At 50.9% G+C, this 14,577-nt stretch overlaps 1 protein-coding gene across 5 annotated transcripts in view; it reads right to left on the bottom strand.

Annotated features, from left to right (window-relative positions):
* The window catches only part of TECPR1 (tectonin beta-propeller repeat containing 1), a 37,804-nt gene extending 30,865 nt beyond the window's left edge, over nt 1-6,939 (bottom strand). For 2 of the 5 annotated variants that reach the window (XM_030795560.1, XM_030795563.1), the window contains exons 1-3: nt 6,814-6,939; nt 6,080-6,237; nt 355-598 (exon numbers count right to left, since the gene is read on the bottom strand). In XM_030795560.1, coding sequence (XP_030651420.1) covers nt 355-579 — 225 coding nt within the window. In that variant the 5' untranslated portion in view covers nt 580-598; nt 6,080-6,237; nt 6,814-6,939. The remainder of the gene's footprint in view (nt 1-354; nt 599-6,079; nt 6,238-6,813) is intronic. The other 3 variants (XM_030795559.1, XM_030795562.1, XM_030795561.1) reach the window with 2 other exon arrangements.
* Nucleotides 6,940-14,577: the final 7,638 nt, after the last annotated feature.

Genomic DNA, 14,577 nt, shown 5'->3' on the forward strand with positions numbered 1-14,577 from the left:
TCAAGTGATCCTCCTGCCTCAGCCTCCTGAGTAGCTGGGACTAAAGGTGCGCACCACCACACCCTGCTAATTCTTGTATTTTTTTTTGTAGAGGCAGAGATTCACCATGATGCCCAGGCTGGTCTCAAACTCCTGAGCTCAAGCGATCTGCCCGCCACAGCCTTCCAAAGTGCTGGGATTGCAGGCGTGAGTCACCACGCCTGGCAGCAACTCAGATTTTAAGTACAAGGAAGGAAATGAAGGCAGGAACTGGTGGGGAATCTGGGGCCTCTATTTCCCTTCTGTGGTTCATCATTTTAACCAATAACCCAGCAAACTGACCCGCTCGGCAACTCCAACCATGAGGGTCGCTACCTGATTCTCGTAGGCCTCCTCTCGGCGGCGGATGGGGACATCACTGGCACACACGTACACATAGACCTGGTTGTCACAGGCAATGCCCCAGCAGCACTGCGTGGTGGCGCTGACACGCTTGAACTCCAGCTGGGAGTCCTTGCACAACTCCCAGTACTGGCCTGCTGTGGACAGCGTGTACACTCTCCCGAAGAGGTCCACCGCCCACAGCACTGAGTTGGGCATGGCAGCGGCTGGAGGTAACCTGCGGCAGGAGGACGAGGGCCAGCGTTCAGGCTCCCAGCCCAGGGGACATCAGAGTCATGTGAAACCTGGGAGACTTCTACTGTGACTATTTATTCTTTTTCTTTTTTTTTTTTTTTGAGATGGAGTCTCACTGTGTCGCCCAGGCTGGAGTGCAGTGGCACAATCTTGGCTCACTGCAACCTCCACCTCCCGGGTTCAAGCAATTCTCCTGCCTCAGCCTCCCGAGTAGCTGGGATTACAGGCACCTGCCACCACACCCAGCTAGTTTGTGTATTTTTAGTAGAGATGGGATTTCGCCATGTTGGCCAGGCTTGTCTCAATCTCCTGACCTCATGATCCGCCTGCCTCGGCCTCCCAAAGTGCTGGGATTACAGGTGTGAGCCACCGCGCCCGGCTGACTGCTTATTCTTTGTTTTTCTGTTTATCTTTTTGAGATGGAGTCTCGCTCTGTTGCCCAGACTGGAGTGCAATGGCATGATCTCGGGATCTTGGCTCACTGCAACCTCCACCTCCCAGGTTTTCTCCTGCCTCAGCCACCCCAGTAGCTGGGACTACAGGTGCACGCCACCACGCCTGGCTAATTTTTATATTTTTAGTAGAGACATGATTTCACCATGTTGGACAGGCTGGTCTAGAACTCCTGACCTCAGGTGATCCGCTTGCCTCTGCCTCCCGAAGTGTTGGGATTACAGGCATGAACCACCACGCCCAGCCTCTTTTTTGTTTTTGAAAGAATTTAAAAATAGATCACTTGAAGCCAGAAGTTCAAGACCAGCCTGGTCAACATGGTGAAACCTCATCTCTACTAAAAATACAAAAATTAGCCAGGCATGGTAGTGTGTGCCTGTAGTCCCAGCTACTCAGGTGGCTGAGGCAGGATAGTGGTTTGAACCCGGGAGATGGAGGTTGCAGTGAGCACACACAGTGCCACTGCACTGCAGCCTAGGTGACAGAGGGAGACCCTGTCTCAAAAAAAAAGAATCTAAAAAGTAGAGACAGGGTCTTGCTCGGTCGCCCAGGCTGGAGTGCAGTGGTTCGATTAGAGCTCGTTGCAGCCTCAAACTCCTGGGCTCAAGTGATCCTCCTGCCTCAGCCTCCTGGGACAACAGGCATGCACCACCATAACCAGCTAATTTTTTTTTTTTTTTTTTTTGAGACGGAGTCTCGCTCTGTCGCCAGGCTGGAGTGCAGTGGCGCGATCTCGCTCACTGCAGCTCCCCCCGGTTCACGCCATTCTCCTGCCTCAGCCTCTCCAGTAGCTGGACTACAGGCCCCCACCACCCGCTAATTTTTTTTTTTAGTAGAGACAGGTTCACCTGGTCTCGATCTCCTGACCTCTGATCCCCCCCTCGCCTCCCAAGTGCTGGATTACAGCTGAGCCACCGCCCCCTCATAACCAGCTAATTAAAAAATTTTTTTTGTAGAGACAAAGTCTCACTATGTTGCCCAAGCTGGTCTCAAACTCCTGGTCTCAAGCAATCCTCCCATCTCGGCCTCCCAAACTGCTAGGATTACAGCCTTGAGCCACCATGCCTGGCCAGATCTTTGTTTTCAAAAGAATCAATGAAAGCTTACAGGTTTAGTTGAATCTCAAAAGATGTAACTACCCCACTGCCTCCCCAGGGGTCCTTCCCCAGAGTGGGCAGGTCTCCCCGCCATGTTGGCCTCTATCTGGGCATAGTGAGGGCATTCTAGCCACAGCCAACGTGACCATGTGAATTCAAGGACGTAGGGGTCTTCTGTTCATGCTCCCTCAATGACTCCCTCCTTCTCTTCCCCCGGCTCTCTTCTTCTGCCATTCTCTACTCCTTTCTTTTTTTTTTCTTTTCTTTTTTATTTTTTAAGAGAATATCTTGCTCTGTTGTCCAGACTGGAGTGCAGTGGTGCAATCATAGCTCACTGCAGCCTTGAAGTCCTGAGCTCAAACCATCCTCCTGCCTCAGCCTCCTGAATGGCTGGGACTACAGGCATGTGCCACTGTACCTGGCTAATTTTTTTGTAGAGATGGGGTCTCGCTATGTTGCCCAGGCTAGTCTTGAACTCCTGGCCTCAAGCGATCCTCCCACCTTGGCCTCCCAAAGCACTGGGATTACAGGCGTGAGCCACTGCACCCAGCCCTTTCTCTCTTCTTTCTCTGTGCTTTGTAGGCATAGCCAAGGCTATTGCTAAGCTCTGCCACTGACCACCCCTGGCCCCACCTCCAGGGCCCACAGTGCTGTTGCACCCAGGGGTGTCCTTCCTGGAGTCCTGGCTCCTGATAGGAACAGTCTTTCCACCATGGCAGGGCCACATGGCCAGGCACAAGGCAGCCAAACACAAAGCTACCGGATGAAGCCACCAGGGCCATCACCTGAGAAGCTCTGCCCGACAGGGCGGCTCCTAGATCCAACCCAGGACACTGCCCCGGGGCCTGAAGAGAGGAAAGAGCCTACAGATGAAGACATGGCCAGTCTGACTTAAAAACCGGAGCAAAAGGAGACAGGCAGGGTTTATTTAGGTGCCTGGAGGCTGTGCCCAGTGCTCCCGCAGCATGCCAGAGCCATGCGGGTGCTCCAGACGGCCGGGTGACTGTGACGATGGCACGAGATAGAAGCATGTCTGAAAAGAGGAGCAGCTGCCACTGGCAAAAAAAAAAAAAAAAAAAAAAGCCAGTTGCGGTGGCTCACGCCTGTAAACCCAGCACTTTGGGAGGCCGAGGCGGATGGATCACCTGAGGCCAGGAGTTCGAGACCAGCCTGGCCAACATGGTGAGACTCCATCTTTACTAAAAAATAAGGCGAAAATTAGCCAGGCGCAGTGGCGCACGCCTGTAATCTCAGCTACTCAGGAGACTGAGGCAGGAGAATCGCTGGAACCAGGAGGTGGAGGTTGCAGAGAGCCGAGACTGCACCACTGCACTCCAGCCTGGACGACAGAGCAAGACACCATCTCAAAAAAAAACAAAAACAAAACTAGGCTCTTTGGGGACAAAGTGTATCTTTTTTTTTTTTTTTTTTTTTTTTTGACAGTCTTCTACTCCCAGGCTGGAGTGCAGTGGCACGATCTCGGCTCACTGCAACCTCCACCTTCTGGGTTCAAGTGATTCTCCTGCCTCAGCCTCCCAAGTAGCTGGGATTACAGACCTGCACCACCACATCTGGCCCATTTTTGTATTTTTAGTAGAGATGGGGTTTTGCCACGTTGGCCAGGCTGGTCTCAAACTCCTGGCCTCAGGTGATCCGTCCCAAAGTGCTAAGATTACAGGCATGAGCCCCTGGCCCTGGCCGGGACAAGGTATATCTTACAAACACCAAGAAGACAGAATGCAGGTTGAGAAGGAAGTGAGAGAGAGGGTGAGGAACAGGAAGACAGGAAGCAGAACAAAAGCTCAGCTCTGGGAAACTCCCATAACAGGAAGTGGGGGAAAAGAACAGCAGGGAGACCACCCAGTAGAATGGAGGAAGCCCGGGCAGTAAGAGCCCCTCCCAGAGCGGCTGACCTCCTCCACCCCAGGACACCAAGGCCCGTCAAACATATGAGAAAATCAGAACAACAGCTTTCTGGGACCATCTGAAACTGAGCTGGGACCCCTGGTGACCCCTTCGTGCCTCATTGATCAGGACTGAGAGTCCCTCTGGCACCTTCACAGTGACTAAGAGAGTCCAGAGCTGCCTGGATCTCAGAATGCTGCATTCTGGGATCCTCAATTTCTTGTACCACCGAAAGCTAACTAACCTCTCTGTGCCTTAATTTCCTAATCTATAAAAGGCAGAATGAGGCTGGGCGTGGTGGCTCATGCCTGTAATCCCAACACTATGGGAGGCCAAGGCGGGCAGATCGCTTGAGGCCAGGAGTTTGAGACCAGCCCGGCCAACACGGTGAATCCCGTCTCTACTAAAACTACAAAAATGAGCCGGCTTGGGAGGCTGAGGCAAGAGAATCGCTTAAACCTGGGAGGAGGAGGTTGTAGTGAGCCAAGATCGTGTCACCACACTCCAGCCTGGCCAACACAGCAAGACTCCATCTCAAAAAAAAAAAAAGGAAAACAAAAAACCAAGTCCCTTTCAGGTTGAGTCTTCAGCCTCTTCATTTCCATAATAGTCTCTGCACACAGTGGGTGTTGAAACATTTAAGGATAATCACCACCACCTACCTCCAACACACTGCCAACTCCCGGATCTAAAACAGAAATACTTCTCCAGGGAAAACAAATGCCACAAATAACTTGAAAAGTAAGGTCATAATTGGTGGACAGATATGTGATAAAGCAAGTAAAGTGTCAATACTAGAATCTGGCGAGGATGGGGATGCTGACTGTATAATTCTTTCAACTTGGCTGTATGTGTGAAAATCTTCAATAAAATGCTAGGGGAAGACAAAGGTTTTTTGTTTTGTTTTTAATTGTCACTTTCTAGAGTGTTAAATATAAGTTAGTCTTCAAAGATAGCTCAGAGGCCAGGTGCACTAGCTCATGCCTGTAATCCCAGCACTTTTCGAGGCTGAGGTGGGAGGATCACTTGAGCCCAGGAGTTCAAAACCAGCCTAAGCAACACAGGGAGACCCCATCTCTACAAAAATAAAAAGTTAAAAAAAAAATTAGTCAGGTATGGTGGCACATGCCTGTGATCCTAGCTACCTGGGAGGCTGAGGCTGGAGGATCCCTAGAGCCCAGGAGTTTGAGGCTACAGTGAGCTATGATTGTGCCACTGCACTCCAGCCTGGGCAGCAGAGTGAGACCCTGTCTCAAAAAGGAAAACAAACAACAACAACAAAAAAAAAACAAAGATAGCTCAGAATTCACTGGATAAGCAAGCAGTTTAGCTAGACTCGGTCTGCAGGTTGAGCTCAATGAAAGGAGATTTTGACTTTCCTTCAGATAAATGACTAAGCACTAATTTCCTCATAGACATCATTGAATCTTCTGGGCAGTTAATGGGAGGAGACTCTGCTACAGTGAAAGGAAGGAGTGGGGGGTTGCTGTATTTACAAACTCCCTTCAGAGTGGAGACCCAGGCACCCGTCGCCACTTCCCAGCTACAGTTGACTTCAGGTAACCATCCTTGGTCAGCCACACTTTCTTTCTGCCTCTGCCAAGAGGCTCCCCCTAGCTCCTCATGGGCCACTTTCTGGCTGTGAGCTGATCAGGCAACTTGCACAGGGTCACTGGGTCAGAGGACTCTTGAAACCCCCTTTCAAGAACATGAAGCCCCATGATTCAGGGATCCTGGGACTTGTTTGTTTTGTAAGGTTAGAGGGATGGAGGAAAATCTTCCAAATCAGCAGCCTCGAATTCACCAAGAATTTCTACAAGATGAATTTGAGTTGAACCTTCAGTCGTTCCACGAAGAAGGTCTGCTCGCCACCCTCAAAACCATCTGCCTTTCTGTCTCAGTTTATTCACAGATCCTTTCAGAGACCAAAAAAAGCACCCAAGAGAGGCGGGGACAGAGATGTGGTAGAGGAAAAGACACAGTACCAAGAACGCTCCGCAAGCACTTACTTCCTCTGAGCCTTAGGAGTCCTACCTAAAAGGTTTCTTGCTTGTTTTTCTATTACACTGTCACTCCCATCCGGTAATGCAAACAGAGTCGGCAATGCCCACTACAGTAGCTCGCTGGCTGCAAGGTGCAGGGGCTGTTCAAAAGCGACATCGGGGTCCTAAAGGTGGGAAAAAGCAGCATAACTTGCATGGTAGTTGATTCTTCCCTGAAGAATAGAGTCCGCCCAGCCCCACCGGGCAGGAGGTGTCCTGAGTCAGCCTGGCGTTCAGCCCAGTTCTGTGCACTTGGGTGACAGGTGGGGCTCCTGCACTGCCACCAGTAGCATATGTCGGAGCTCTGGGCCCTGACCATCTGCCAAAGCTAATCTTACGACAAGCAGATTTGCTCCCATCAATGCCCAGGGAGACGGCTAGGCAGGCCCCTTGCTGCGTGATTCTCGAAAACAACCAGGATCCCGCGATCCGCTTCTCCCATGGCTCCAGTCCAAAGGCTGGAATGGGGGCGTCACCTGCACCAGGCCACTTCGCTAGCCTGTGGGCGTTCCAGGGCAAGGGACGGGGGCGGCACCCTCCAGGTGTGCAGGCGAGAGGACAAGTGCGGTCCCTCCTTCCTCTCTCCCCGCGAGCAAACAGCCTGGGGGTGGTGGGGAAGGCGGCGTGCCCAGCCCTTCATCGCCCCAACCTTTCCGACGGCCCTGGCCACCGCTGCAGCTGGGGCGCCGCGCTGCACTCACCTGGGCCCGCGCCGGGCGGGGCGGAGTCGCGGTGGTGGGTCCTCGGCGTCCGGGAGGAGCCGACCGGCCATCCCGGGGCCCGGACAAGAGGGTGGGCCGGAAGCGGCATCAGGCCCCGTGCCCATTGGCCAGCCTCTCCAGGACGCTGCGGCCCGGGACGTGCGATTGGCTGCGGTGCGTCGCGTCGGCGCTGGCTTCGAGGTCGCGCGCCCGCCCACTTCCGGGGTCGCGCCAGGTCAGGAGTCCAGAGTCGGCTGAAGGGAGTTCCCGCGTTCTCTCTGGCGGCGCGACACCGGCCTGTGGACCGCCCGGCCGCCCTTCAGGATCCGGTCTGCAGGAGCAGAGAGGGCGGTGTGGACACCCCCTGCAGGCGAGGAGAAGGGGTGGCGGGGAGGGTACCTGGGTGCGTGGCTCTGCGGCGACAGGAGGAGCAGCGTGTGGGCGCCCGGCCTGGGGCGTGGAGAGGACGCAGGGAACAGGTGTCTTCCTGGTCTCCATCGAACTGAAACGTAGCCCTTGAGCACACACTACACTTAAAGCTTTACTCTTTCGGGGAGGATTCCCGGAAGCGTATGTGATTTTGTGACTATAGCATGGTGTGGTGTCAGTAACAGGCCCTGGATTGCTTAAACTCTATTGCCAGTGACAAAACCCAGTGCAAGCTGGCCTAATATATTAATAGTAATATGCGAGTCCTCCCGGGGTGGCGGGCACTGACGTAAGTGCTTTACTTGGGTCTTCTCATTTCATCCTCCCAGCAACCCAAAGAGCTGGCGGCGTCATTCCCATTTTACAAATGAGAACACAGGTTCAGAGGTGGAGCGACTCACGTTGTAAACGATGGAGCTGGGATTTGAAAACACTGTATCCCGCTTGGCAGAAAACTGGCAAGGTTAGGATGGAGAAAGGAGAGAAAAGAAAGATGTCTGGGCCAGGCGCGGCGGTTCATACCTGTAATCCCAGCACTTTGGGAGGCCGAGGCGGACGGATCACTTGAGGTCAGGAGTTTGAGACGAGCCTGGCCAAGATGGTGAAACCCCGTCTCTAGTAAAAATGCAAAATTAGCCAGGGGTGGTGGCACATTCCTGTAATCCCAGCTACTCGGGAGGCTGAGGCAGGAGAATAGCTTGAACCTGGGAGGCGGAGGTTGCAGTGAGCCGAGATCGTGCCACTGTGCCACTGCACTACAGCCTGGGCGACAAGAGCAAAACTCCTTCTCGGAAAAAAAAAAAAAAAGGCATCTGATGAAAGGCTAGATACTACCCGACACTGAGCTAAAACAATGTCACCTGGTTGGACCTAGGGACCTATTCCTGGCCCCCCCCGCCCCAGTTCTCTCTCATTTCTGGGGTTGCAGACAGGCTTTTCCTGGGCCTCATGTCTGGGGAAGCCCCACATAGGCCAGCTCCGTGGAAGAAAACGCCCCCGGAAGCCTCTTGTTCACCCTGGATGGCTCTGCGGAGTCCTGTGTCTGACCCTGACTTTAGCTTGGGCCTGAGGGACTGGCATTTGTGGACTTCGTCTGGGGATGTGGGCAGAGCCCCCGTCCAGCATAAGGGATCAGCCAGGCACAGGGGATGGCTCCTCAGAGGAAGATCAGGGTGCTATTAGCAGAAGGAGGATGAGTGGGCCAGGCGCGCTCACGCCTGTAATCCCAGCACTTCAGGAGGCCAAGGCAGGCGGATCGCGGGGTCAGGAGATCGAGACCATCCTGGCTAACATGGTGAAAACCCGTTTCTACTAAAAATACAAAAAATTAGCCGGGTGTAGTGGCGGGTGCCTGTAGTCCCAGCTACTCGGGAGGCTGAGGCAGGAGAATGGGGTGAATGCAGGAGGCGGAGCTTGCGGTGAGCTGAGATCGTGCCACTACACTCCAGCCTGGGCGACAGTGTGAAACTCTGTCTCAAAAAAAAAAAAAAAAAAAAGAAAAAAGGAGGATAGGAGGATGAGTGGTCGCTAGACTGCTGGAGAAAACAGTCTAGAGGCAGGGAGCCCTGGGTTCTGTCCTGCCTGTGACACTCTGTAACCATTTATCTCCTCTTTAGCTTTAGTTTCCACATTAAAAGAGGCATTGAAAAACATGAAAAAGAGGCATTGAATTAGGAGCTTTCTGTGGCCCCTTGCAGTTTTCATGTGTGGTGACAAAGTTCAATACAGTTTTCCTGAATTCAGGGGCTGGGGACCCATGTCCTCCTACCCCGAGTTCTTTTTTTTTTTTTTTTTTGAGAGGGAGTCTCACTCTGTCGCCCAGGCTGCAGTGCAGTGGTGAGATCTCAGCTCACTGCAACCTCCACCTCCCAGGTTCAAGCGATTCTCCTTTCTCAGCCTCCTGAGTAGCTGGGACTACAGGTGTGTGCCACCATGCCAGGCTAATTTTTTTATTTTTAGTAGAGACAGGATCTCATCATGTTGGCCAGGCCGGTCTCGAACTCCTGACCTCAGGTGATCCACCCACCTCAGCCTCCCAAAGTGCTGGGATTATAGGCGTGAGCCAGCATGCCCGGCCAGAAGGTTGCATTCTTGTGAGTCGGATCAACCTTTCACTGAATACACAATTTACATGTAAGAGTGGGTAGAGGAATAGTCACATATGCCTTACTCACTGTCTGGCTCAGTGAATCTGCATTTTTGTATAAACAATAGGGCAGAGGAAGAAATCACATATGCATTTGTCTTCAGTGAGCGGAGGGATGACTTTCTGCATTGTACCTGTGAAGATAAGCTATCAATTTACATTGCCAGGGAAAATTCATCAGAACTGTTTTAGGGCAAAGATCTTGAGGCCCAAAAGGAATTTGCTTATGGAGAAATTGTGAGGGGGGTATGTAGCTGTTTTGAACTTTCTAGCTATCTTATTGAAGAATAAAATGGAAGGCAGGTTTGTCTGATGCGACCCTCAGCTTGACTTTTCTCTTTGGCTTAGTGATCTTGGGGTCCCGGGATTTATTTTCCTTTCACAGTAGGATACATTGATCAGGTCAGTGCTACAGTACAAGGGTCAGAAGTGTTTGAACCCGAGCGACTGCATCTTGAACAAGGGCTGGGTAAAATGAGGCTGAGAACTGCTGGGCTCCATCCCCAGGAGGCTGGGCATTCTTGGTCACAGGATGAGATAGGAGGTCAGCAGGTTTGGTATCACAAGATACAGGTCACAAAGCCCCTGCTGATGGAAGAGGATGCGGTAAAGAAGCCAGCCAAAACCACAATAGTGATGGAAGTGACCTCTGGTTGTTCTCACCGCTCATTATACGCTAATTATAATACATTAGCATGCTAAGAGACACTCCTACCGGTGCCATGACAGTTTGTAGATGCCATGGCAACGTCAGGAAGTTACCCTATATGGTCTGAAAAGGAGGGGAAACCTTAATTCCAGGAATTGCCCTCCACTTTCCTGGAAAACTCATGAATAATCCACCCCTTGTTTAGCATAGAACCAAGAAGTAACTATAAGTATACTCAGTCCAGCAGCTCATGCTGGTGCTCTGGCTGTGGAGTAGTCATTCTTTTATTCCTTTACTTTCTTTTATTTTTTATTTATTATTATTATTATATTTGAGATGGAGTCTCTGTCACCCAGGCTGGAGTGCAGTGGCACAGTCTTGGCTCACTGCAACCTCCGCCTCCTGGGTTCAAGTGATTCTCCTGCCTCAGCCTCCTGAGTAGCTGGGATTACAGGCACATGCCAGCATGCCCGGCTAATTTTTATATTTTTAGTAGAGATGAGTTGGCCAGGCTGGCCTCGAACTCCTGACCTCAGGTGATCTGCTCACCTCGGCCTCCCAAAGTGTTGGGATTATAGGCGTGAGCCACCGCACCTGGTCTGGGTAGTCTTTTATTCCTTTACTTTATTATTATTATTATTTTTGAGATAGAGTCTTGCTCTGTTGCCTAGACTGGAGTGCAGTGGCACTATCTCAGCTCACTGCAACCTCCACCTCCCGGATTCAAGCAATTCTCCTGCCTCAGCCTCCCGAGTAGCTGGGATTACAGGTGCACGCCACCACACCCAGCTAATTTTTGTATTTTTAGTAGAGATGGGGTTTCACCATGTTGGCCAGGATGTTCTTGAACTCTTGACCTCAAGTGATCCGCCCACCTTGGCCTCCCAAAGTGCTGGGATTACAGGCGTAAACCACTGCACCCAGCCTATTCGGCCTATTCGTTTACTTTCTTAATAAGCTTGCTTTCACTTTATGGACTTGCCCCAAACTCTTTATTATGTGAGGTCCAAGAACCCTCTCTTGGGGTCTGGATCAAGGCCCCTTTGCATTATAACAAGGATCAGGAGTAGACAAAGGAAAGTCCACGTCCCTGGCTCAGCAGAAACTACTCTCCAGCAAACAAGATAAAACTTGCTGTCTCCCTTTAATTGAAGTCCCTAATGTTTGTGTCCCAGTAGGCATCCATATGGTCTCTGTATTTACCAGTGGCTGGAAGCTTGCTTTGTACATTACTCTGCACGACACCACATGACTGCTCCTGACAGTAATTTGAGGAGCTTCTGATGATGGTAAACTTGCACAGTATGTTCAAAATCAACCTACAATCTGTGTTACGCCTGTATGTTTCACAAGGAACATGTCTGTATATTTCGACTCCAGAAATATAATTTGTCAAACCAATTATCGTACCTAAAATGTCTTGAGCTGTGTTTTATAATAATTTACACAAATGAGTTCCATTTCATGTAATTAACCTATTCCAGTGTGATGTTTCTCACCCCAACTTTGTCAGCTCTCTTTCCAGCACAGAAACAGAATTCCACTAACCATCGCCAAAGGCAGGACCTGTGAACAGCTGAAGCACCTCCTGGTCTCTGCTCTGCTGAGCCTTCCATAGCAAATCCCAGGCAGACAGGGTCCTGAGGATTGATGGCACCTGGGCAGCAGGTGTGCCCTTCCACAACATTCTCTTATGCCTCTCTGAAAGCCAGTAATCTCCCGGCATGGTGGCTCATGCCTGTAACGTCAGAGTTTTGGAAAGCGGAGATGGGAGGATCACTTCAGGTCAGGAGTTTGAGACCAGCCTGGGCATCAAAGTGAGCCCCTATCTCTACAAAACATTTTTTTTAATTAGCCAGGTGTGGTAGTGCATGCCTATAGTCCCAGTTACTAGGGAGGCTGAGGCAAGAGGATCGCTTAAGTCCAGGAGGTTGAAGCTGCAGCGAGCTGTGATTGCACCACTGCACTGCAGCCTAGGCGATAGAGCAAGACCCTGTCTCAAAAGAAAAAAGAAGGGCCGGGCGCGGTGGCTCACTCCTATAATCCCAGCACTTTAGGAGGCCGAGGCGGGCGGATCACGAGGTCAGGAGATTGAGACCATCCTGGCTAACACGGTGAAACCCTGTCTCTACAGGCCGGGCGCGGTGGCTCACGCTTGTAATCCCAGCACTTTGGGAGGCCGAGGCGGGTGGGTCACGAGGTCAGGGGATCGAGACCACGGTGAAACCCCGTCTCTACTAAAAATACAAAAAATTAGCCGGGCGTGGTAGCGGGCACCTGTAGTCCGAGCTACTTGGAGAGGCTGAGGCAGGAGAATGGCGTGAACCCGGGAGGCGGAGCTTGCAGTGAGCCGAGATCACGCCACTGCACTCCAGCCTGGGTGACGGAGCGAGACTCTGTCTCAAAAAAAAAAAAAGAAACCCTGTCTCTACTAAAAATAAAAAAATCAGCCGGGCGTGGTGGCACACGCCTGTAGTCCCAGCTACTCAGTAGGGCAAGACAGGAGAATCGCTTGAACCTGGGAAGCGGAGGTTGCAGTGAGCCGAGATCACGCCACTGCACTCCAGCTTGGGAGACAGAGTGAGACTCGGTCTCAAAAAAAAAAAAAAAAAAAAAAAAAAGAAGAAAGAAGAAAAACAAAACAAGTGGTCAATAAACTTATGAAAAAGTGCCCAACTACAGCTATAAGCAGGAAAATGCAAATTAAACCCACAATGAGTTGCCTGCCCGACAGGCTAAGAGAGTAGAAGTACGAGCTGGTGCCATCACTGGGGAAATCAGTGACATGGCCTCATAGAGCTGAAGCTAGGGCTGTGCTGTGGCTCAGCAGTGATTTAGGTGCTCTACGTACACACCTTACCAGTACTCTATGTAACAACAGCCCCAGGTGTTCATCTGTACTGGAATGCATGATCGGTGTGATGGAGTCACATTAGGTTGCTGCAAAAGGACTTGCGGTTTTGGCCATTAAAAGTAATGACAGGGCGGGTGCGATGGCTCACACCAGTTATCCCAACACTTTGGGAGGCTGAGGTGGGCAGATCACTTGAGGTCAGGAGTTTGAGACCAGCCTGGGCAAAATGGCAAAACCCTGTTTCTGCTCAAAATACAAAAATTAGCTGGGCATGGTGGCACACACCCGTAATCCCATCTACTCAGGAGGCTGAGGCAGGAAAATCGCTTGAACCCAGGAGGTGGAGGTTGCAGTGAGATGAGATCATGCAACTACACTCCAGCCTGGGCAACAGAGCGAGACTCCGTCTCAAAAAAAAAAAAAAGAAAGAAAAAAAAGAGGCCAGGCACGGTGGCTCACGCCTATAATCCTAGCACTTTGGGAGGCCGAGGCAGGTGGATCACCTGAGGTCAGGAGTTCGAGACCAGCCTGGCCAACATGGCAAAACCTCATCTCTACTAAAAATACAAAAATTAATTGGGCATGGTGGCACATGCCTGTAATCCCAGCTACTCGGGAGGCTGAGGCAGGAGAATCACTTGAACCCCAACGGGGGTGGAGGTTGCAGTGAGCCGAGATCGCACCACACCACTGCACCCCAGCCTGGGTGACAGAGTAAGACTCCTCAAAAATAAATAAATAAGTAAAAGTAATGACAAAAACCACAATTTCTTTGGCACCAACCTAATACAGTGTAATATTATTGGTAACAAAACAATGACGTACAACTAAATGCAACAACATGAGTGAGTCTTGAACATACGCCAAGGAGAGAAAAGCCAAACACAAAAGAATATATGTGATCCCATTGACATGTGAATTTCAAAAACAGCTAATAACTTTATTATAGTGTTTGAGAGTGTATGTTTGGTAGTAAAAGTATAAAGATGGCGAGGCACAGTGGCTCACCCTTGTAATCCTAGCACTTTGGGAGGCCGAGGCAGGTGGATCACAAGGTCAGGAGTTCGAGACCAGCCTGGCCAACGTGGTGAAACCCCATCTCTACTAAAAATACAAAAAATTAGCTGGGAGTGGGTGGCGTGCACCTGTAATCCCAGCTATTTGGGAGGCTGAGGCAGAAGAATCGCTTAAACCCAGGAGGCAGAGGTTGCTGTAAGCGGAGATAGTGCCACTGCACTCCAGCCTGGGCAACAGAGCGAGACTCCATCTCAAAAAAAAAAAGTATAAAGACAAGGAGGTGATTAGCATAATGTTACAACAACCAGGATGTGGATGCCTTTGGGGCAGCAAAGGAACACAGAGGCTTGGCCGTGGCCAGCAAGATTCTCATGCTTGCCCTTGGTGGTGTCAGGTTTTGCTTTACAATAATTCACAAGATTTATGTCTGATATGCTTTTCTCTGTGTCTTATGTTTTACAATTAAGGAAGGGTTTTACAAAGCACATATGGTCCAGCCTGGCCAACATAGTGAAACCTGTCTCTACTAAAAAATACAAAATTAGCTGGGCATGGTGGTGCGGGCCTGTAGTCCCAGCTACTTGGGAAGCTGAGGTGGTAGGATCACTTGAGCCTGGGAGGTGGAGCAACTCACCTAATTTTACATGAATGGGATAACTTATCAAGTGA

The sequence above is a fragment of the Nomascus leucogenys genome, chromosome 17 (genome assembly GCF_006542625.1).
Source record: "Nomascus leucogenys isolate Asia chromosome 17, Asia_NLE_v1, whole genome shotgun sequence".
NCBI classification, from domain to species: Eukaryota; Metazoa; Chordata; class Mammalia; order Primates; family Hylobatidae; genus Nomascus; species Nomascus leucogenys.